General features: G+C 51.9%; 3 protein-coding genes across 4 annotated transcripts; 1 reads left to right on the forward strand and 2 right to left on the reverse strand.

Moving 5' to 3' along the window:
- The first annotated feature begins 979 nt into the window (after window positions 1–979).
- Window positions 980–8,867, forward strand: ZSWIM1 (zinc finger SWIM-type containing 1). 2 transcript variants are annotated; one of them, XM_063147483.1, is made up of 2 exons: window positions 980–1,011; window positions 6,774–8,867. In XM_063147483.1, exon 2 carries the CDS (start codon window positions 6,924–6,926, stop codon window positions 8,484–8,486), a length of 1,563 nt encoding a protein of 520 aa, XP_063003553.1. In that variant the 5' UTR covers window positions 980–1,011; window positions 6,774–6,923; the 3' UTR covers window positions 8,487–8,867. The 2 variants fall into 2 exon arrangements, with proteins under 2 accessions (XP_063003553.1, XP_063003554.1); XM_063147484.1 differs by lacking the exon at window positions 980–1,011 and adding an exon at window positions 1,114–1,178.
- Window positions 8,868–9,478: 611 nt separating this feature from the next.
- SPATA25 (spermatogenesis associated 25) lies at window positions 9,479–11,197 on the reverse strand. Its single transcript, XM_063145562.1, has 2 exons — window positions 11,150–11,197; window positions 9,479–10,315 (listed from the first exon to the last, which is right to left on the reverse strand). Exons 1-2 carry the CDS (start codon window positions 11,195–11,197, stop codon window positions 9,491–9,493), a joined length of 873 nt encoding a protein of 290 aa, XP_063001632.1. The 3' UTR covers window positions 9,479–9,490.
- Window positions 11,198–11,990: 793 nt separating this feature from the next.
- Window positions 11,991–20,079, reverse strand: NEURL2 (neuralized E3 ubiquitin protein ligase 2). Its single transcript, XM_063147495.1, has 2 exons — window positions 19,335–20,079; window positions 11,991–12,265 (listed from the first exon to the last, which is right to left on the reverse strand). Exons 1-2 carry the CDS (start codon window positions 20,020–20,022, stop codon window positions 12,150–12,152), a joined length of 804 nt encoding a protein of 267 aa, XP_063003565.1. The 5' UTR covers window positions 20,023–20,079; the 3' UTR covers window positions 11,991–12,149.
- Between the last annotated feature and the right edge of the window lie 3,226 nt (window positions 20,080–23,305).

The raw sequence follows: 23,305 nt of genomic DNA on the forward strand, positions 1-23,305 counted from the left end.
CTACCTAGGGAGGTTGTGGGCTCTCCCACACTAGAGGCATTCAAGAGGCAGCTGGACAACCATCTGTCAGGGATGCTTTAGGGTGGATTCCTGCATTGAGCAGGGGGTTGGACTCGATGGCCTTGTAGGCCCCTTCCAACTCTGCTATTCTATGATTCTATGATTCTATGACTTTCCCTAGACCTTTACATATTGCTCAGTTTTTTAAAAAAATCCTAGCCCCCCACCTTCCAAAAATTGTCCTGGTTTTGTGGATTCAGAATATGGCAACCCAAAGGTGCAGGGAACGCTGATCAAATTTGTAGTAAATACCCTGGAAGACAGAAACAAACTTCAAAGTGATCTTGATAGGCTGGAGTGCTGGGCTGAAAACAACAGGATGAAATTTAATAGGGATAAATGCCAAGTTCTACATTTAGGGAATAGAAACCAAAGGCACAGTTACAAGATGGGGGACACTTGGCTCAGCAATACTACAAACAAGAAAGATCTTTGAATTGTTGTAGATCGCAAGCTGAATATGAGCCAACAGTGCGATATGGCTGCAAGAAAGGCAAATGCTATTTTGGGCTGCCTTAATAGAAGTATAGCTTCCAAATCACGGGAGGTCCTGGTTCCTCTCTATTCGGCCCTAGTTAGGCCTCATCTAGAGTATTGCGTCCAGTAGTCTTGCTGGGTGTTGCCCAGCGCGCGTGTGTGTGTGGGTGTGTAGGTGTCACTTTTAGACCAGGTTTCCCCAACCTGTCCCCTACAGGTGTGTTGGACCACAACTCCCAGCATGCCCCAGTGTGTTCGCCTTCGGAGGCGCCCCTTGGTTTCCTTGGCGACGGCGCTGCGCCCGCCCACCGTTGAGGCTTCCAGGCTCTGAGTGGCTAAAGGGGCGGGACGCAGGTGCCAGGGCCGGACGGCGCGGCCTGCGGTTGGTGCATTCGCCAATCATTCAACTGTACGGAGGGGGAGGAGCTTCGTGGGCCGAGTAGTGAAGGGGCGAAATGGCGGCGCCGATGGCCGGTGAGGAGCGAGGACGGGGCTTGCGGAGCCGGGAAAGGCGCGGACGGAGCGGGGGCCGGGTCTGAGTCTCTTGGCCACGGGTCGGAGGGGGCCGCCGCCCCCTGACATCCACTCGGAGGCCGCCAGTGAGCGCGCCAGCTTTCGGCTTCCTCAGAGCTCTTCATCAGGTCAGACGTGATCGAAGCCGGGGAGGTCGAGGTCCGCTCTGCATTCGGCCACAGCCGCCTTCCCCAACCTGGAGCCCTCCAGATGTTTTGGCCTTCAGCTCCCATCAGCCCCAGCTAGCGTGGTCGGGAAAACATCTGGAGGTCGGGAAAACATCTGGAGGGCGCTGGGCGGGGGAGGCTCCTCGGAGGCCCAGGGCGGTCCTGGGTTCGGGTCCCGCTGCAGGCCGAGCGCCCGCCCGCCCGCCCTCTTCGCCGGCGCCGCTGCTGCTGCTGCAGCCGGGCTGGCCCTGGACGGCCGCGGCCCCGTGCACTGAATCACCGCCCCCCCCCCGCCACACACACACACACACACACACGCACGACACGACACGGGTCCTGTCCAGCCCCCGGCGCTGCCCCCATCGCCTGGGACGAGGTGGCCGCCGTCCCCACGACCCTGAAACACGGGGCTGACTGCGTGGCTGCTCTTCCCGCCATCGTGGCCCCAACACGCGGGCATCAGCCTCACGAGGTCTTCTGAATCTCTCCGGGTGGGTTCTCATAGCTGCCGATGACACGCGGGTCGCCCCGTGTTTCACCTCGCGCTGGCGAAGGCCGTCCCGTGTAGTCACAGCAGGGACTCGGATCCTGGCCAGGAGATCCTGGCACGTGAGAACTCCGGAGGGATACACACTGGGCCCTACTGCCTAAGGTGACCATATGAAAAGGAGGACAGGGCTCCTGTATCTTTAACAGTTGTATTGAAAAGGGAATTTCAGCAGGTGTCCTTTGTATGCACGCAGCACCTGGTGAAATTCCCTCTTCATCACAACAGTCAAAGCTGCAGCTGCCCTGCCCTCTGTTAAATCTGGTCACTCTAGTATAGCTCCTGCACCTTTAACTGTTGTGATGAAGCTGGAATTTCACCAGGTTCTCCATATATACAAATGACACCTGCTGAAATTCCCTTTTCTATGCAACTGTTAAAGATACAGGAGCCCTGTCCTCCTTTTCACATGGTCACCCTACTACTGCCGTCAGGGGCAGGCAGGCAGGTGCCACTTGATTTTTCAGCAGAACCCCAAGGACCACCCTGCTAAAATGGTGTCTAGCAGGAGTAAGCCACACTCCTGTAGCACAACCCTATGAATGTTTATTTGAAGCCTTGAACAAAAAAATGGGCTGCAGTTGGAAAAAATACGAATAAGAACGGAGCCCAAAGAGCACCCAACTGCAGACACTGAATACAGTTAAACACTTAACAAAAACAAAAGAACGTGAGGTGTCTGTGTACGCTCCCACACATATGAATTATTATACCAAGTACAAATTAAAGTTGCAAAAGTATTTAAAGCAAAGTAGCCAATTATATTACACTCAAAGTAATATATCACAAACATAACAAATTGCATATACACATAAGAGAATTCCTATACATTAAATGGAATCATAAACATAACAAATTGCATTTACACTTAACAGAATTCCTATACATTAAATGGAATAAACTCCTTGTTGGGTTCATGTGTTTTTGATATACAAAAGAAATAACGTTGTTGTTATGACAGGAGTCCGGTAAATAAATCCTGTTTCATCTTGTACGATTTCATCAGATAGACCTTCAGAGATAAGTAATCTTATCATCTGTAGAGCGATATATGTAGACACTACATATAATAGCAGAAAAAGTGACATGAAATTTCCAAAAGACATGTAGAGTTTACATGTCTATTGTATAAAGGAATCAAGAACTCACCACCGCTATTACGTATATGTAGTGTTTGTTCGCTCTACAGATGATAAGATTACTATCTCTGAAGGTCTATCTGATGAAATCGTACAAGATGAAACACGATTTATTTACCGGACTCCTGTCATAACAACAACGTTATTTCTTTTGTATATCAAAAACACATGAACCCAACAAGGAGTTTATTCCATTTAATGTATAGGAATTCTGTTATGTGTATATGCAATTTGTTATGTTTATGATATATTACTTTGAGTGTTAATATAATTGGCTACTTTGCTTTAAATACTTTTGCAACTTTAATTCGTATTTGGTATAATAATTTATATGTGTAGGAGCATACACAGACACCTCATGTTCTTTCGTTTTTGTTAAGTGTTTAACTGTATTCAGTGTATGTATTTGAAGCCTTGAAAATGGTAGGGTGGGGGGAGAATAAGCAGGCCTTTTTCCCTTTTTTTAAACACTCTTTACAGAACACAAATCACTTCATTGCTTTAGGATGGCCTTTCCCAACCTGGTGCTCTCCAGATGTTTTAGACTTCAGCTCCAATCAGCCTCAGGGATCCTGGCCAATAGTCAGGAATGCTGGACATTGTAGTCCAAAACATCTGTAGGGCACCAGGGTGGGGTAGGCTGCCTCATTAATACAGAACAGGCTTTATGCTCCTAAAGTTCTGTCACATATAACAGTTCATAAAATTATTTATGGCCTGTTCATAAAATTATTGTGTTTTAAAACTTTTTAAAGTGAATTAAGTAAATTTGTAATTATTGTCTGAATAAGCTATACTTTAAAATGCAATACCAAACCTAAAACTTTAAAATGAAAAACAAACACGATAACTCTATGAGCAGCCTAAGTTATACATAGCATATTTTAGGTTTATCCTCACCAGGGGGAATTTCATCTGAATCATTCTAAAAGGCAGGAGTAACTAGAGGCAGAAGAAGATGGGTATACAGCATCTGTTCCTGTTTGTAAGGTAGTTTAGGGAAATTCCTAAATCTCTTCCTGGTTTTGGGGTGGAGCTTACAGGATCTGCTCTGAAGGAAAAGCTATTTAGATTTTATTTTGTTGGGAAAGATTGGGCCTAAGAATAGTAAGCAATGGTAATTTAAAAACCAAGGTACAATCTCATCCTATTATTAGAGAGTAACATTTTATTCACTTTTGTAAATAATTTTCATTAATGAGCATCTTCTTATTCATAGAGTCATAGAATAATAGAGTTGGAAGGGGCCTATAAGGTCATCGAGACCAACCCCCTGCTCAAATTATTTTATTGTCATTTTGAAAGTTTGTGGCTAGAGGTAGTGTAAATCTCATGCTTACACCATAGGAACCAGGCTACTTAGTTTCTTTTAGGTAGAGCGGTTTTATTCTAGTTGCAGTTAAAAGATTCTATAGCTGAGGCAGCATTCCCTAGTGGTGAGGTCTAATTCAGAACTTTATTTAAAAACAATAACTGACAGTGAGTTCTATAGACCCAGGCCTCAAAATTATTATTTTTTAAAGAAATATGGGGTAGGGGGAGCAACCCACACTCTGTTCCATTACCTCTGGTAGCAGGATAATCTATGGTGTGTTCCACCACCACCACCACCCCGCCCCATGTAGGCTTTAGATTAGAACTACATCAGTTGACTGCTAGAGCCATCTAACCAGAACAAGCCCAGAAACACAGAGTCCTGTGTTTCAACCCAACCCAAACTGTCAAGAATGCACATTTTCTTCCATATTATGATATGTGAAAGTGAGTATGACTTGGAGCGTCCTTAAATGTCTGTCAGTAAAAGTTATTTTAGATCAATAATTTTAATAAGTAGAATAAGATTCTGCTGGGAAACTTAGAAAGAGCATTAAAATCACTTTTCCCCCATGGCTACATTATTTCTAGACATTTTGCTTCTCTAGTCTTTCTATAAAAAGTGTTTTTAGAAATAATTTGTGGGGGAGGCTAGTTAGCAATATATAAGCACTTTGTCTTAATTTTTTAAAAAATATTTCATAATCTAAAGGTGTCCAGTTTTTCATAACAAACTTCGGAGTAGGGGGGAATGGGGAAAAACTTTGCCCCCCAATTTTTTCCAGTTTTGCCCCAAACCTTCACATCTTTAATGGAGCACGTGACATGTGAACTAGGAGTGTTGGGTTGTTTAGAGGCTAAATAACCTAGTGGTTTATCCAACAACAAACCATGGGTTAATCACTGGTCTGTTTAGCCCCTAAACAACCCAATGGTCCAGGTTCACATGTCACGCTCCGCAACCTACAAAGGAGACGGTGGGTTGTGCAGTAATGTAGAAGAGGTGGGCACACAGGAGGCAGTGTATCCCCCTCTCTCCTGCTCATTTCCAACAACCCATAGCTTTTTAAAATGATGGGTTCTTACGTGTGAACCAGGTCAATACCAAAACTGAAGTTGCAGTCCCCTCACACAAAAACCCATGCCCGCTTTTACCCTAAAATGTTATTTCAGCAGCCTAATTGTTTTGGTGGTGGTAAACCTTTTAGTTGGTGCGATTGTTAAGCAATTGAGAGTAGAAATCCTTGTAGATCTGTTATGAATCACCCGGAAAACTACTGGTAGATCTCTGCTCTAGATTTATCATGACTGTGTGCTTGACGTCCAAGAGAAACAAGTCGCCTGTTGGCTTGATATCCTTGTTTGGATCAACTTCTGTTTGTGAGTGCAAATTTGTAAGCTATACGAAGAGAAGTGAAAAACGTGTGTTTAACATGCAACCTGCACTCAAAGCACACACAAAAAAGTTGGAAGTTAGTAGAAGGGTAAATTTGGGGCAGGATGCCGTTCCTGGTCCCCAACCACACCTGCAAACGGGGAGGGAAATCCATGCTAGCCCTGGAGCTGGAATGAACATCCCCTTCACGCCTCCGTGGTGCCCACCCTTCCGGCAGAAGCCCAGCAGGGTTTTGCCACTCTCAGAAGCTCGGGTGTTGGAGCTATCTGAGATCAATGTCGGGTTTATTCCACTGATGTTATTCCCAAGTGCTGCTTGATACGTTGACTACGCCAGACCTTATCTTTTACTTATGCGTTGGTTTCTTCATTTATTGCCCGTTCTAACCGCTTTATATCTAAAAAATTAATTGGAAGCTAGGTGTTAAAACCCACTGAAAAGAAATGTTAGGTCTGAGTTATCAATTTACATTTTCTAGGGTGGGGTGGGCAGAAGTTTATCAGGATTTATTGATAGATCACCAGTTAATTTGCAGCAGATTGACAAGTTTTTGATCCCCAGTTGCTTAACTATAGTAACAAAAAGGCTTATTTTTCCCCCCTTTCTGAAATTAGGCTGTTGTATCTCATCTGTAGCTACTGTCATATAGATTTGTCATTGGATATGCATAGCTCGTGGAATGCAGCAGGTCCTTGGGTCTTTCCTTCCCACGCCCACCCCAATTCTCTGGTTGCCAGGCAGCCCTAGTAAACACCCCACACAGTAGTTCCCGAAATCCTTAGCAAGTTTCCAGAAATTGCCTACTGGGGTGTGTGAACCCTCAGACCCCATAGCAGAAGCAGGATCTTGAAATCAATTTCGCATTAGAAATAAAATATGCATCTATGTAATGACTCATAGTATTGAGAGTGGGTTTTTTTTAAAGACGCAAATTTCATAATGTACTTATTTGCTACAGGTGGAACAGCTTCTTTGCTCTGTTCTATGATGGGACAGTAGGAGACCCAAAGTAAATACATTTAAGAGCTGTTCTTTTGCATATTGAAAGTCTGTCACTCACTGGATCTCATTGGGGTGTGTTGGGTCTATCTTTGTCACACCAAGACAGAAACAGCAGCCAGTTAAACTGTCTTTGTTTAACCACTTTTCTCTCCTACTAGGTCCTTCAGTCTGAGGTAAGCTATAAATCCGGCAGTGACGTGAGAGCAGCAATAGCAGAAGCACACGTTCTTTCCCCAGCTAGTACCACTCTGGGAAACGCTCTAGAAGAAATCGGCCCACGAAGGGAGTACACGGAGCCCTGAGGAGCCATGGCCTTAGACACAGTGAAGGAGCTGCTGAGCTTTGACTGTGGCTCGCTGGTGGCTTATAAGCTGGACAAAAACTCCCAGCTGGACTCTATCAGCTTTCAGACCCTTCTCATGAGGGATGTCTTTTTGAATCACCCAGAGGTTGTGCTTATTCATCGAACCCACAACCCATGGGGAAAGGCCCTCTACGTGTTCATGGTGGACAAGCCTTTCCTGAAGCCCGAGGGAGAGATGGCCAAAGTGATACACTTTTCGGTCCCAACCAGGGAATCGGCAGAAGGCCTGGCTCACCTGTACCGCACCTTCAAGGCCTTCAACCCTGAATGGAAGCAAATCAAGACCTTCCTGGTGGACCCACGCTTCCGGTTGCTGCCATCCCTGTCGGAGGCTTTCCCGTCTGCAGATATCCAGCTCTCTGTCTTCCATATATGCAAACACTTGCAGCACAAGATCCACCAGGTCTCCCTAGAATTCCACGTAGAAAGGCTGGTCCTGAGTGTCTTGAGGAACGCTATGTGTGCCCCTAGCGAGAGTAACCTGAGAAAGATGCAGAGCATCTTGAGTGACTTTGTGAAACCCAACCTGTTACCCCAGATCCACAAAGACTGGCTGGTTAATGAAAAGATCTGGGCCATGCACCGCTGGCGGACCTGGGGGGAGTGCAGTCAGTATTTCAAAGATCTGGAGATGATCACACGTAACTTAAGTCAAGTCTTCTGCATAGGACCCTCGCTGGAGACCTGCATCACCAGCATAGCAAAGAATTACCAGAAGAGTGTTTTGAAGAGCTCCCTGGGGGTCGTGCTGTGCCCAGCTGCCCTCCCCAGTCTGAATATCTCGACCATTCACAATGTGCTGGTTCTTAGCTCATCCCCTGCAAGCTATCGGAGGCCTCTGCTTCCTCGGGATCCTCCTCCTCCTCCTCCTCCTCCTCCTCCTCCTCCTCCTCCAGCAGCCCCACAGACCCCTTTGAAGCCAAAGGTCGAGATTGTTGCTGAAGATGCAGGTTGTGAGCAGGACGCAGCGGTCACTGCCAAGGAGGCCGAATGGTACATCAAGCAGTCCCTGAGCGACATCTGCACAGGGCCGGCAGCCAGGCTGTGCTTGAATGAGTTTGCCGTGGTCCAAAGTTCCATGCACTTGATGGGAACCCACGAAGACACGGTCAACATACAGCTCCTGGAGGATGCCCAGACGGTGCGCCACAAGGCCCTCAGCAGCTGCACGTGCCACTTCAGGCAAACGTTCCAGCTGCCCTGCAGGCACGTCCTGGCTGTGCTGAACGCCGAAGGGAAGGCTCTGGAGCTGCAGAGGATTCCCGTGCAGTGGCGTAAAGGGCAGGCCGCCGCCCAGCGGGGCAAGACCGGCACCGACGGCCTCTTGGAGGTCCTGAGAAGTTCTTGGGATGAGCTGCTAGATAAGTACCTGGCTGTGTCGTTTCTGACCACGGAGATCAGCCGGCTGCTGAGCCAGTGCAGCCACGAGGAGTTTGATCGGCGATACAGCACCCTTCGGGAGCTGGCTGACAGCTGGATTGGGCCTTATGTGCAGGTGAAGCTATGAGCCAGACCCAGGGCTTCTGGTACTCAGCGGGGACAGAACCTGCTGTCTTGTTACGGTCTCCTTGCTCTGGCTTTCCACCGAAGTGCTGGGAACGCAACGTTAGAGCTGTGAGCTGTGGCCTTTCTCTTTTGTGAGAGTGAGCCGGAGCCAAAATTGGACGTGCACAAATCTGTGCTCCTAGGTGGGACTTGACACACCTGGAGACCACCCAGAAGAGCTCCAGGGATGCCTGGCATGAATCATGGGCAGGGGGCCCAAATCTGACGCAGGCACACGCTCACGCCCCCTCACCTCTCCACACTGCTGTTACCCCAAGAGCGTTCGCATAATGTCTCCCTCCAGCGTTGCGCCGCCCGTTCCCCTGCACCTTTTTGCATCTCTCCCCCCTGCTCCGCACCCCCACCCACCCCAGTTAGTGACGTGGGGCCCTCTGGAACCCAGCGAGAGCGGGACTTCCTTTGGTTGCTAATAAAGGGATCTTTCCTGTGCATAGTTTGCCAGTGTGTCAGCCGTTCATCATCATGCAAACTCTAATTTGGAAACAGGGCGGGGCGCTTATGTAAATGAGCACTGGAGTCGCTTGGCAAGTTTCGACCTGCGCTCGGCTGGGCAGCGGACTTGCGCCCGTGTGTGTGCGGAAGCAGGTCTGTCGGTGGCGTGTCGTACCAGGGCTGTGGTGACGGAAAGGCAAATAACAAAGCAGAACCAGTCGGCCGACACACCTGGAGAGGTTGGCTGTGGCTCCCGCCAGGAGGGCTGAAACTCAGGATGATGGAAGGAGAGCGGCACCGTGCCTTCCACCGGGCCCGGCAGAGCCCCACTGTGGTCACCCCTCTTCCTGTGGGCGGGGGGGTGGGGGCGTTTTCTGGGATGAATCAGGCCAGTAACTTGGCCGCAGAAGTGGAAGGACAGGAGAAGCTCATTTTAGCAAACCCTTTATGTCATCTTCTCAGTGCAGAACGAAGCGCCTCTTGCAGCCGCCGCCCCCCCCCCGCCTCCTGCTTTTACTTCTCCAGCTGTGCTAGAAACAGAGGCAGGAGGCTCCTGCCGGTTGGCCTCTTCCGCTGCCTGTCTCTCTTGCCGGAGGGCCCCAGGCGCTGCGTTGCAGCCCACCTCCTCCTTTGGGCCGCCTCCCCTTGCATTCCTTCCAGCTCCAGATTCCCGGCCATGAAGCACTGGGCAGCATGGACCATGTCTTCCTCACGAACCCCTGGCACTGGGACTGTTGGGATGCCCGCAATCATCATTGCCAGGGTCAAAATGCAGATGTTGGGGGGCAGGTGCTGTCCCGGCTGGGGGGCCCTGTCTTGGCTAAGCTTCGCTGACATCAGGAGGACTCCACTGGGCAAGAAGCCCCATCTGGCGAGGGCAAACTCCCCGCTGGAGCTGGCAAAGTCCTTGGGCTGCTGGGGGAGAGGCAGTGGCACAGAGGAGAGGCACAGCCCCCTGTCCCCTGCCCGCTCAAGGGGGTGTTCCTGTGCCAGACCCTGGGGGGAGGACCTGCAGCACAGACCTCGGCTTGGCTCCCACCGTGCTGTGATCCCCTGTCCAGGTGTGCTGGGCGGCCGGCACCCTCCCCCACAGGGCTCCTGGAGCAGCTGCGTGGCACTGAGTGGAGGAGGAGGAGGGGGGCCCTGCTTGGCTTGCAGTTTCCGGTGTAGGAGCCCTAGCGCAGAGGGGGTGCTGGCTGAAGCAGGGGCCTCCGGAGGCCTCCCCGGGTAAAGCCGGGTCAGGCTGCTTGGCGCCGCGTTGACCTCTCTGCCCTCGAATTCTCCTGTGCAAAGGGAGGAGAAACATGTCAGCTGGAGCCTGGTCTTCGGCGGTCTTCCCTAGCGGGACGTGTGGGGGAGCCATGGCGGAATGGCTGATGAGCAGCGCCCATCTTCTGAGGCAGATTGGCCAAGAGGACGTGTGAGGCAATGGACCCGGGGGCCCAGATTCTCCGGTGAGGCGGAGGACAGAGGCGGCGATCCCCTCCCACTGCCCACGCATCCTCCCGCCTCTTCGTGCTGAGTAAGCCTCTTTCCCAACAGGAAGCTGCGCTGGAGCCGGAGGGAGAGGCACGCTGCAATTTCCATTCCATTGCCTCCATGATTCCCACCCCGCCCCAGGACCTCGTAAACCGCGTGGGAGAGGCTGAATGTGGAGCAAGAGCTCCCAGGCCTGCTTCTCCCTGGCGGCCTCGTTCCTTGTGCCCCGGGGCCTGGCCAGAGAGGTGAGCCATCGGCCTATGGAGTCCAGTCAGGAGCCCCCTCGGGGGAATAAAAGAGAATGGTCCTCGGAACCACAGGAGGAGCCCTTCCAGGCGTGCTCCTGTCCAGGTGAAACATGGCTTGCTTGGGACATGCAGGGCGGCCAGTAGCTGGGCGGGTGGAGATTCTTCTACCGAAAGGGGTTAGAAGTGAGGTGGGGTCTCTCATATCCCTGGGGCAGCTAACGGGCACCTTGAGCTTGCAGGATGGAAGTGGGGCCCAGCACAGCCCTTCTCGTTCATCAAGGGTGTCGCCCCCGCCCGCCCGCCCCCCCCCTTTGGCTTCTTGAGCCGCTTGGGGCTGTGATCCTATTTTGGCTCAGCAGCAGTTGGCTGTATATTGATGAACCTGAGAGCAACCACCGGGCATTGTCTGTCCAAAGCATCTTGGAGAGGGACAGGAAAGCATTACCTTGACGGGGAGATGGGAAGAGCCCTGGGGAGCCTTTCGCCATCCCATAGTAGGACATAGTGTCCGCCGGAGCCTGGCCAGCACTGTTGCTGCTGCTTCCGCGCTGCGCCTGCCCTGAACTCCCCCCATTCTAGAACCAGTGTCACAGGACTTGGGCCCTTACGTCACACAGAGCCACTGCGCGGCCACTGGCTTGCCCCTCGGGCCCCGGCTTCGCGCTGGCTCTGCTCTCAAGAGTTGGCGCAGTTTCGCTGGGGGAGCTTGGAGCGGGATGGAGCCATTGGGGGGGGGCTCAGACTCTCCCAGCTCTGGGATGTGGGTTGACCTCAACCACCTGCACTGTTCCCTGATGGTGACCTCGGCACGTTGCTAACCCTGTCCCTCCAGCCAGGATCTTATCTCTCACTTCAGAAGCCTGTGTTCCGTTAGCCATTAAGGGAAGGGCCCTGAAGCTGCAGCAGAGTTACTAGGACTTCACCCACGTTGTTTTCTAAGGCCGTTTTTATTGACGCACCCTGACTACAGTGCAGGCCAGTGCGCCCTTATGCCTGATCCCACCCCACCCCCTTTCTCCACCACGGGGTTCTTCCATTCTGGCAACTTTTGGGCCACTTGGTTTATGTCACTGAAATCTGCAAACGTTCCGTTTGTCCTGAGCTTCCAGTTTGAGGCTTCTGGCTACGAAACATTCTTGGAGGACCTGCAGTCTGAAAACCCTCTCTTAGCGAAGAATCCTTCTGCAGACTCAGGGTCCTGTCGTGCTGTGTGTGCGCGCACGAGGGGAGGGTGTTACGGCCTCTGCAAGAGCCTCACAACGCAGATAGCTGCTCCAATTTTTATGCTGGATGTGAAGCCCACGTTGCATTTTTCGATGGAGGAGGGTTGTAGCGTGGGTTCACCGTCGTTTGCTGGTGGTCATGAATTCCCTGAATCAATCAAGTCCCAGAAATGCTACTTAGCAAGGCGCTAGTGCAGTGCACCCACAAAAGCACTGGTCACGTCACTCATATTTGCAGAAGTTCTTCAGCACCGGAGGAAGGTTGAGCCCGTCAATTGCCAACCGGTGGACAATGTGTTTCTGGATGACCAGCCGGCAGAGGGTTTGCAGGGAGGGGACTGCAAGGCGAAAGAAGAGAAACGGTTTCAGTATGCAGTGACGGCTCAGCACCAGGCTTTGCGTCTGTGTGTGCCTCTCCGGTGGAGAACGCCTGATATCTGAGCCTGGCCAAAAGGACACTTCAGAACTGCCGGAATGCCTCTTCCCTGCTGAGAGTCCAGCTGCACCAGCCCAACAGCCGCCTGCCAAAGTGGCAAAGCAGAGGTCCAGGAAGCCGGATTGAGCTGGGACTTCGGCCAGGAGGGGGCAGTCCTGTTGCTGAGGCGCCATTAGGCGGGCACATTCCTTGCCCACAGGATGAGCAGCGCCAGGCTCGTGCCAGCTGCGTCAGGACAGAAGAGCAGGGCCTGGGCAGCTGCACTTGCACAGTTGCCTGGAGAGGGTTAGTTCAGCCTGGCAGCACATCGTAGTGAGCGTGCCCCAGTTTTCTGTTCCTGGCAAAACCTCTTCCTGCTGCAATTCTCCATCTGCACGTGACTGGAAAAGGAGATGGAAGGCCCGGCCCCCCTGGCCGTGAGCAGACAATCCCTGTCTGTCTGTCGTGGGCAATTTTTTCTCCGCCTCTTAGGCCAGGCGGTTGTCTGGCCCTTTGCCAAACTGGCTCATCTCAGCAGAACATTCAGTGTCACAAACAGGCCACGCACCCCTGTAAGGCAGAGCTGTGTTACGCAGCACTTTATGTTAGAGCAGCCTTCCTCAACCTGGGGCGCTCCAGATGTATTGGACTGCATCTCCCAGGCTGGGGCACTCTGGGAGATGCAGTCCAACACATCTGGAGCGCCCCAGGTTGAGGAAGGCTGTGTTAGAGTTTCCCAAGCCTAACAGTGCCAGTTCAGGAACTGGGATGTTTGTTGGCCCATGCAACAACATTGCATGAACCTGCCAGTAGACTCCAGGTCGTGACGCTCAGATGCGAACTCTGTGCAGCAGAACCTCTCGGGGTTCGAGGTGAGGCCCTCCTTTCCAGGCCTGCGGCCTGCGGTGATCCTTGGGAAGCCATTTACCAGAGGAAGAGCCTCCCTGAATTGCAAGCTGAATATGAGCCAACAGTGTGATAGGGCAGCAAGAAAGGCCAATGCTATTTTGGGCTGCATTAATAGAAGTATAGCTTCCAAATCACGGGAGGTACTGGTTCCTCTCTATTCGGCCCTGGTTAGGCCTCATCTAGAGTATTGCGTCCAGTTCTGGGCTCCCCAATTCAAGAAGGACGCAGACAAGCTTGAGCGCGTTCAGAGGAGGGCAACCAGGATGATCAGGGGTCTGGAAACAAAGCCCTATGAAGAGAGACTGAAAGAACTGGGCATGTTTAGCCTGGAGAAGAGAAGGCTGAGGGGAGACATGATAGCACTCTTCAAATACTTGAAAGGTTGTCACACAGAGGAGGGCCAGGATCTCTTCTCGATCCTCCCAGAGTGCAGGACACGGAATAATGGACTCAAGTTAAAGGAAGCCAGATTCCAGCTGGACATCAGGATAAACTTCCTGACTGTTAGAGCAGTACGACAATGGAATCAGTGACCTAGGGAGGTTGTGGGCTCTCCCACCCTAGAGGCCTTCAAGAGGCAGCTGGACAACCCTCTGTCAGGGATGCTTTAGGGTGGATTCCTGCATTGAGCAGGGGGTTGGACTCGATGGCCTTGCAGGCCCCTTCCAACTCTGCGATTCTATGAATGTGGATTTGGACTTCTTGTTCCTTTTCTCTTATCTGAAAGGGAGGAGTGCTGAGATCAGGGCCATCCTGAAAGAAACCGTGAGCCTTGAGACTATTTGGGGGTTGCTAATCTGAAACCTGGAGGTGTGGGATCCTCCAGACACCTGACCAGGACTTGCAAGGAAAAGGCCAAAGACAGCCCCTCCGATCCCGTCACCTCCCAGACCAGAATTTCCTCTTAAAAGGCAGCTTCCCCTCCCCCACCCACCCCCACACTTTTTTCTTTTTCTTTTTGTTGGTTGCTCTGCAAACTTGTTCTTGGAAAATGGAACCGACTTGGCAGAAATAGGACTTTGGAATGGCAGGATCTGACCTTGGTGAGATTTTGGAGAAGGCCTTCGCGTTGTTCCAGGCCAGGGTCCTCCCTCCTGCCCTGCTTTGGGTCATGTCCTAGCATTTGCATCCCTGTGACGGGTTGAGGGAGGGGCGCCTTCGCTGGCGCTCCCTACTTGGGAATGCCGTTCTCGCCCTCGCTCGTCTTGAGCCAGAGCTGGAATTTGTTGCGGGAGAGTGGAGCTCTGCTTGGCTGTTCCAACACAAAGGCAAAGGTTTGTGAGAGCCGTGCTGGATCAGACCAAGCTCTCGTAGCCACGGGCCCTCAGGAGGCCACCCAAAGTAGAGTGCCATGAACAGCAAGGGAAGCCTGTGTCGGCCTGTGCCGCAGTTAGCCTTTGACCAGCCACAGCCCTCTCCGTCTCCTTGGGAGGCTGGGTTCTTGCCTGGACTGCAGCATTGCAATGGGACCAGGGCTTGCAGGGTGGAAACCCTGGGACTTTTTGATTAGCAGAGAGGGTGATGTCATCTGCCACCCCCTCCGAGTTATTCTGAGTTCAGCTGCAAGTAGCTGGGGGTGGGGGGGAAGTGGATTTTCCCAGCAACACCGCCGCCGGGCTTGAGCACAAATGCCACCCTCTCTTCTCCTCTGGATGCATTTATCATGTTTGCTGCTCCTGCCTCTGCTCCTGCCCTGCCCTTCCCCAACCCCCAGGACTAGAGACAGGATAGTTTTTCAGATTGGCATGCAAAGGCATTGCCTGACCGGGATACACGCCCTCATTTATTTTCTCCCACTGCACACATCATGGGCAGTGCCGCCTCTTTCATTTCACCTTCTGCTCTCGAAATCAGTGCTTACCTCCAGCCACGGTCACTCTCAGTCTGGCCTCGGCCCTTCAGTGAATGAAGGTCTTGGAGGTTTGGGGACACACAAACAGTCACGTCCCACTCAGGTTGCTTGCTAAGAAGGAGGGGGGGTGTTCAGAAAGGAGACCTGCTAGGTCCAAAGTCACCTCTTAGAAAGCTGGTTGGGGTACAGCTCCCTCTGCCTCCCTACCAGCACTCGTGGGACGACCACGCCACCTCCATCCAATCAGTCCTGGGAACACTTTTGCAACTGTTTGCTAAATGTTCATGAATTCTGTTCTGCGTTAAGATAAAGTACGACTATGTAGAAGCAGTTACGTTCTTCTTTGAAAAGTGTGGGCAGCCTGCGTGTCTCAGGCCATGGGCACCTTGTCGTGGGAAATGACTTGTCTGTGGTTTAGTTGGCTCACAGCTGTGACTCACACAACCTGTGCAGCTGCAGTCACACCTGGCCTGAGGAACATTTTGTGCCCCCCTTTGGAGGGCAGCATCTGCCTTTACCCCCAGGATGCTCCCCCAATCTTCTATGTTCCTTGGCTTCTTAAAGGAACATAGTTAACTTAAAGGAACTAAGTTAAAGGAAGCCAGACTCCAGCTGGACATCAGGAAAAACTTCCTGACTGTTAGAGCAGTATGACAATGGGATGAGTTCCCTAGGGAGGTCGTGGGCTCTCCCACCCTAGAGGCCTTCAAGAGGCAGCTGGACAGCCATCTGTCAGGGATGCTTTAGGGTGGATTCCTGCATTGAGCAGGGGGTTGGGCTCAATGGCCTTGTGAGCCCTTCCAACTCTGCTATTCTGATTTTTTGCCCACTCAGTTCTCTCAGTATCCTGAAAGTGTGATGGACGCTATCCAGTAGTGTTGGACTCCAAGTCCCGTCAGCCCCAGCTAGCATAGCCAACGATGAGGTGATAGGAGTTGTGCTCTGACAACATCTGGAGGGCCACAGGTGCCCCACTCTGTCCTAAATGTTTCTAAAGGTGGAAGAGGACGATGCCTTTGCCTTGCTGAGGCTGTTTGCTGTGGTGTCGCCCAATCATTCCTGTAATCCTGAGTGCTGCACAGCTGCTCGTCTGGGCTCTTTATTCTAAAGAGCAAACGTGGCCCATTTGGGTTAGCATCAGCCGTGAACCAGAACCATCCATGTAGTTTTCTGCTGCTGTTGTTAGCTTTTACTCTCCTCTGGCTCCCTCAGTCTCACGAATCCTAGAATAGCAGAGTTGGAAGGGGCCCACAAGGCCATCGAGTCCAACCCCCTGCTCAATGCAGGAATCCACCCTAAAGCATCCCTGACAGAGGGTTGTCCGGCTGCCTCTTGAAGGCCTCTAGGGTGGGAGAGCCCACAACCTCCCCAGGTCACTGGTTCCATTGTCGTACTGCTCTAACAGTCAGGAAGTGTTCATGAAGAACGGGTACCTGGAGCCACTGCTGCTGCTTGTGGGTTTGATGCAAGAGGAGATCACCGTGGACTCGGCTGGCTGGCCGGCCTTCCCCAACCTGATGACTTCCAGATGTTTTGACTTTGGCTCCCAGCATTCCTGACCACTGGCCACACTAGCTGGTGCGGCGAAACCCCAAACATCTGGAGGGCACCAAGTTGGGGGAGGCAGGCCTATCTAGTCCAGGACCGTTGACTCTGCCAGGAGTGATCAAGGGGTCAGAGGAGGGGGAGAGCCGTTGTGGGGAAAAGGCAGCTGGAAGCTTCGCAGCCATTCTCTTCCAAAGTTCATCCGGGTTCCGCTGTATGGTTTGCTTTTGCCCAGCTTGGAGCAGAGAGGCAGCGTCCCTCCTGGCCCTTTTAGAAAGGGGTTGCCTGTGCCATCACCTCGGGTTTTCCAGAAAAACTACCAATACCGCAAGAGAGAGTGGCCGGGGGTGAGGGGGAGAGAGCGGGGAGGGTTAGGCCTTGCTAGAAAAGCACTGCTAAACAAACCACCCTGATAGCCAGCCAGGTAGAATACAAACGGATCGCGTTACAATGTGCCTGCAGCCTTCCTGCTCCAGGGAGAGTGTCAAATTAACTTGCTCAGCAAAAAAAAAATGACTTCCTTAGTAAAACAGCAGCAGCAGCAGCAGCAGCAAGGGTTTGTGGCACCTGACAGACTAATCCGTGTCTTATGGCTCACGTCAACAGACGTTAGTGACTTCAGAAGTATGTTAGTCTTCATGGTGAACCTAAGAGGTGCCGTGCTGGGTGAGACCGAGGGTCCGTCTAGCCCAGCATTGTGTTCACACAGTGGCCAGGAGCACACAGGCAGAACACGAGTGCAACCGCACCCTCCCACCCATGTTCCCCAGCAACTGGTGTACATAGACATGCTGCCTCAGATACTGGAGGTAGCACACAACCATCAGGACGAGGAGGGGGTTGGACTCGATGGCCTTAGAGGCCCCTTCCAACTCTACTGTTCTATGATCCTATGATCTCATGTACAGCGCTTTGAAAGAAAGCACTGTATAAACATAATAATAACTGTAGTGCATTCCAGTTTAACTGTGCTCTGTGAATAAATATTTCCTTTCGTCTGCCTTGAATCTCCCACGTCACTGGATGACCCCAATGTGTTCTAGTATTATGAGAAAAGAAGCAAACCTTCCCTGTTTACTTTCTCTGGACCATGTATAAGAACGTAAGAAGAGCCCTGATGCTGGATCAGACCAAGGGTCCATCTAGTCCAGCACTCTGTTCACACAGTGGCCAACGAGCCATCGTCCAGGGATGAACAAGCAGGACATGGTGCAACAACACCCTCCCACCCATGTTCCCCAGCAACTGGTGCACACAGGCTGACTGCCTCAAATACTGGAGACCACACACAACCATCAGGGCTAGTAGCCATGGATAGCCTTCCCCTCCTCCAGGAATTGATCCAACCCCTTTTTAAAGCCATCCAAATGGGTAGCCATCACTACATCCTGTGGTAGTGAGTTCCATAGTTTAACTCTGTGCTGTGTGAAGAAGTACTTTCTTTTATCTGTCCTGAATCTCCCACCAATCAGCTCTATGGGGTGATGACCCCACTGGGTTCCAGGGAGAAAAATGTCTCCTCATCCCCATTCTCCACACCAGGCATCATTTTGTCCACCTCTACCAGGTCTCCCCGCAGCCGCCTCTTTTCCCAAGGTAAACGATCCCAGTTGTTGTAACCTTCCCTCACAGGAGAGATGCTCCAGCCCCTGGATCATTTCAGTTGCCCTTTTCTGCACTTTCCCCAGTTCTTTCTTTTTTTTTTAATGGTGACCAGAGCTGTACGCAACATCTAAGCGTGGTTGCCAATCAAAAGATAACAGCAACAAAAATGTTTGCTGACATTCAAATTAGGTTCTTCAGGTCAAATGAGGGTTGCAGAAAGCTGTAAGAGAAGTAACCAAAAGCTGCTACTCTAGTTTTAGATTTTCAGAAAAGAAGGGATCCAACATTTCTCCCAGGAGTCCCAGGGGCAGCTCCAGGCCCAACCTGCAACTATCCCATGTCCTCCAGTGCTTAATTTGAATGTCTGCAGACCCCTCTTCCCCCTTCCACTTCCCCTGACCTGATGAAGGTACTTGGAGATCTCAAACACTTGCACGGTTTAGTGATCTGTTCCTGAGGGTATCTGGCATTGATAATAAGCGTTCGTGCAGTACTTTTAAGGTGTTCAAGAAAGGCTCCAGAGGCCCCGTCAGGTAGGCCAGTATTTTCCTGGAAGCGAGCGCAGGGTGGGGTGGCCTACGGCCGCCCTACTGCCAGGATCCGAGCAGTAATGTCCAGGTCCACAGCTCCGTCTCTCAGTCCCTGCGCTGCACCACCAGCCTGCTCCTGCTAGCCCCTCCTCCGGTTATGTTCTTTGCATGTAGGCCACATGTAGGCACGCCCCCCCTGCGCCCCCTTTTCTTTGTCTACCCATTCCCATAAAGCATACCTGACAGTTGGACAACCATCTGTCAGGGATGCCTTAAGGTGGATTCCTGCACTGACCAGGGTTGTTGGACTTGATGGCCTTAGAGGCCCCTTCCAATTCTACTATTCTAAGATTCCCTTATCAGATGCCAGTTCTGGGCCCATGTGGGCCTGCTCCGGGGTGGGCACTCTCTACACACATACACACTCCCCTGGCTCACAGAGCTCTGGCCGTGGGTGACAGCGTGAACCCGAAGGGGCCGCTTTCTCATCTAGTTTGGGGGCCATGCGGGGTGGGCTGGGGGTGCCCCGCAATGGAAGCCACGATACCTACAGCCATATTCCAGCTGGATGACTCGGACGCTCTTGGTGGAGGCAAAGATGTCGACCACAGCGTAGAGGGGGCGAGAGGCAGGCAGGCCCCTGGCGCTGGGCCCCATGTCCTCCCCGTTGATGATGATGTGCATGTCGGCCGTCCCACCCGGCTGCAGCGTGTAGAGCACCCCGATCCGACTCTTCCGGGCTGTCGCAGGGAGCACGTTGGCCTTGTACAAGTCGTCCAGGATGTGGCTGTATCGGCCAGGCCTGCTGCGGCCCACCAGCTTGTCCCGGGGGATCCTGACTTGCTCTATGAGCAGGTAGGGGCTGGAGAGGAAGCCCCGCACCCTAGCCGATGCCAGGTCCTCAGCACCGTTCGGAGTGACCCGGTTGTGGTTGCGGGTGATGGCAAACACCCAACTGTCCCCGAGGTTGACCAGGTCGGGCAGCGAGTACTCGGGCACCACGTCCAGGCTGCAAGGATCATGGGCTGTCAGTCCCACACGCAGGTGGCCACACCAGCCCAGCTCCTTTTCCTCGATCTCCACCAGGAAGACCTGTCCGGGGGCCAGGGGCTCGTGGCTGAAGCACAGGCCGTTGGCAAAGCTCTCCACTCGGGTCGCCTGGGTGCGGGAAGGGTCAACGCAGACGTTGGCCCCATGGACAGGGTGGAACTGGGTGGGGGGGAGGCACACGGCAGCCATCGCTGGGCCTCTCCCGGGCCAGGCTGAGGGAGGCTATTTTTAAGTGGGCTCCGAGTGAAGGCAGCTGCTGTGTGTCACCGGGACGCTTGAGGTCTCCCAAGAGGCTGCAGGGAGCTGGCCAGGTCCTAGTGCCCTGAGGCTCCCACTGACTGCAGGACTGGCTTGGACAACGCAGAAAAGGATTGAGCTGTCTACCGCCATGTGCAATCCCGGGCTCCAGCGTGGTATGCCAGACCATGTATTACCTTTGCAGGTCAAGTCCTTGCTTCACCCAACAGGACTGATAGGACCCAGTGCCAGAAGGAATGGGGAGGGGGTGGACACCAACTCAATTGACTTTACATGAGGATCATAGAATCATAGCATAGCAGAGTTGGAAGGGGCCTACAAGGCCATCGAGTCCAACCCCCTGCTCAATGCAGGAATCCACCCTAAAGCATCCCTGACAGAGGGTTGTCCAGCTGCCTCTTGAATGTCTCCAGTGTGGGAGAGCCCACAACCTCCCTAGGTCACTGGTTCCATTGTCGTACTGCTCTAACAGTCCGGAAGTTTTTCCTGATGTCCAGCTGGAATCGGGCTTCCTTTAACTTGAGCCCGTTATTCCGTGTCCTGCACTCTGGGAGGATCGAGAAGAGATCCTGGCCCTCCTGTGTGTGACAAGCTTTTAAGTATTTGAAGAGTGCTATCATGTCTCCCCTCCATCTTCTCTTCTCCAGGCTAAACATGCCCAGTTCTTTCAGTCTCTCTTCATAGGGCTTTGTTTCCAGACAAATCCATGGAAGGGGACTCCCAGTGGCTATTCGCCCTGTCAGCCAAATGGAACCTCCCTGTCCAGAGGCGTGTGATGCCCCTGGACAGCACTGCTAAAGCAACGCTGGGAGGATTCTTGCTTTCACACCCTCTTTGTGGGCTTCTGGCAGCCATCTGGCCACCCCTGTGGAAAACCAGCTGGGCTTTCTTTCCAACTCAGCTGGGCAGCTCTTAAGTTCTACGGTTGTCCCTTTACCCAGCCAGCACACACTTCATCTGTGAGGTTACATAAACGAGAGACGCTTTGTAAACCGTGGTGCAACGCTCAACTCCCTTATTAGCTCCAGCGGTGAAACATTTCACACAGTGGCTGAGCCCTTGCCTTGGACAGGCCAGCCTACTGCTCAGCACTCATTGCCCAAGCGGAGAGAAGGGTGCCCACAGAGTTTTTCTTCCTTCCTGATGTATCCCCTGGGTCTCTTGAAACTTTTTGTTGTTTCTTTTATCTTCCAACAGTTGAATGGGGAGCTTTAGCTTACCAGGCATGAAGTCCACAGTGGCCCAGTGGCACTTCAGGCACCAGTGGGATGCTCTCAGTGCAAATGCCCAGCAAAGAGGCTGGCTTCCACCTGGCGAGGGGCAGCAGGAGCCCGTCCTGCCTCCCACTTGTCTCTTCCCAGCCTCCTGGGCCCTGGCCAGTGTTTGTCTGTGACCTGAGTAGCTGTGCCGGCAAGGTCAGCGAAAGGAGTGTTAGTGCTGGTTGCTATCTCGGTGGAGCCTTCAGGGTCAGTTCCATCCCAGCAGTTGATAAGCAGCTCCAAAGTGGGTCAATGGTGAGCCAAGTTTGCTGATGATACCAAACTATTCAGAGAGGTAAAGAACCAAAAAAGGGGATTGCAAGGACACTCCCCCGCCCCCAACAAAAGAATTTCTCCAAACTGCGTGAAAGGACATCAGAAGAGCAAATGCAGTCCACAGTAAGCCAGTGAACAGAAAGGCCTAACTTCACACGTAGGCTAATGTGGGCTTAGCTGGTGGCGACTGAATCCCAGGAAAGGTATCTCGGGGTGGTCTGGATAGCTCAACGAAACATTTGCCCAGTGTGCGTCTGCTGTGAAAAAGGCAAATTCCATGTTAGAGATCATTAGGAAAGAAATCAAAAATGCAACAGCCAATATCGTAATGCCTTTAGTCAAATCTATGATGCGACCACACGTTGAATATTGTCTACAATATTGTGAGCAATTAAAACAGTCAAGGGGCTGGAAGAACATCCATAACGGGCTCAAGTGACAGGAAGCCAGATTCCAGGTGGACATCAGGAAAAACTTCCTGGCTGTTAGAACAGTGCGACGGTGGAATCAGTTACCTAGGGAGGTTGTGGGCTCTCCCACACTAGAGGCCTTCAAGAGGCAGCTGGACAACCCTCTGTCAGGGATGCTTTAGGGTGGATTCCTGCATTGAGCAGGGGGTTGGACTCGATGGCCTTGTAGGCCCCTTCCAACTCTGTGATTCTATGATTCTATGATATAAAGGAAGATTAGGCTTGGGGCTTTTTAACTTAGAAGAAAAGGTGAGTAAGGTGGGACATAACAGAGGTGTATAAAACTATACAGGCTCCAGAGAAAGTGAACAGGGAAGGTTTGCTTCTTTTCTCATAATACTAGAATAATAATAATAATAATAATAATAATAATAATAATAATAATATATTTCTTACCCTCCTCTCCGATTGGATCGAGGCGGGGAACAACAGCAATCATAAAACACATTGGGGTCATCCAATGACGCTAAATGGTGGGAGATTCAAGACAGACAAAAGGAAATATTTATTCACACAGCACAGTTATACAATTATTATATTTATATAGTGCTTTGTTACAAAGCGCTGTACATGAGATCATAGAATCACAGAATAGCAGAGTTGGAAGGGGCCTACAAGGCCATCGAGTCCAACCCCCTGCTCAAGGCAGGAATCCACCCTAAAGCATCCCTGACAGAGGGTTTTAAATGTTAACTGTTTTTTATGTTTTAGTCCAGCACCACCGTGGCCAACCAGCTGTTGGCGTCTATTTAAATTGGGGAAAATGTTTCCAGGCGTCTGTGGGCACCACATGAAGGCATCTGATCTGGCCCCTGTGCAAACAGAGTACTGGACAGGAGGGGCTTCAGGTCCGATCCAGCATCAGGGCTCTTCTTAGGGTCCTAACTGCAGGTTAGCTGAGCGCGGTGATCAGATTGGCTCTGTGAAAATATGCCAGTTACTCCTGCTGGATGAGGAACTCCACAATTAGCCAATTGCTCTGGAGCCCCAGGTGTGTCAAGCACTTCCTAAGCAATCCATCAGTCATCTTCCCCCAAGGCAAAATGAGTCCAGGGCTGACCAAACACAATAAAATCCTCATAAGTATTAACAATTCCTATCACACACACCTCATTCATCCTCATTCCTGCCCTGTGAGGAAGGCAATTAATTATCCCATTTTATGAACAGGAGGCTGAGGGAGAGGCCCAAGGCCGTCCTTCAATCAGT

The sequence above is a fragment of the Elgaria multicarinata genome, chromosome 1, assembly GCF_023053635.1.
Source record: "Elgaria multicarinata webbii isolate HBS135686 ecotype San Diego chromosome 1, rElgMul1.1.pri, whole genome shotgun sequence".
NCBI lineage: Eukaryota > Metazoa > Chordata > Lepidosauria > Squamata > Anguidae > Elgaria > Elgaria multicarinata.

Coding starts and splice junctions, on each gene's coding strand:
- ZSWIM1 (XM_063147483.1), top strand. CDS start 6,924: ATGGCCTTAGACACAGTGAAGGAGCTGCTGAGCTTTGACTGTGGCTCG.
- SPATA25 (XM_063145562.1), bottom strand. CDS start 11,197: ATGGGATGGCGAAAGGCTCCCCAGGGCTCTTCCCATCTCCCCGTCAAG. Junction 10,316..11,149: donor CTTCCCATCTCCCCGTCAAG/GTAATGCTTTCC, acceptor ACGTCCCGCTAG/GGAAGACCGCCGAAGACCAG.
- NEURL2 (XM_063147495.1), bottom strand. CDS start 20,022: ATGGCTGCCGTGTGCCTCCCCCCCACCCAGTTCCACCCTGTCCATGGG. Junction 12,266..19,334: donor CATCCAGCTGGAATATGGCT/GTAGGTATCGTG, acceptor TTCGCCTTGCAG/TCCCCTCCCTGCAAACCCTC.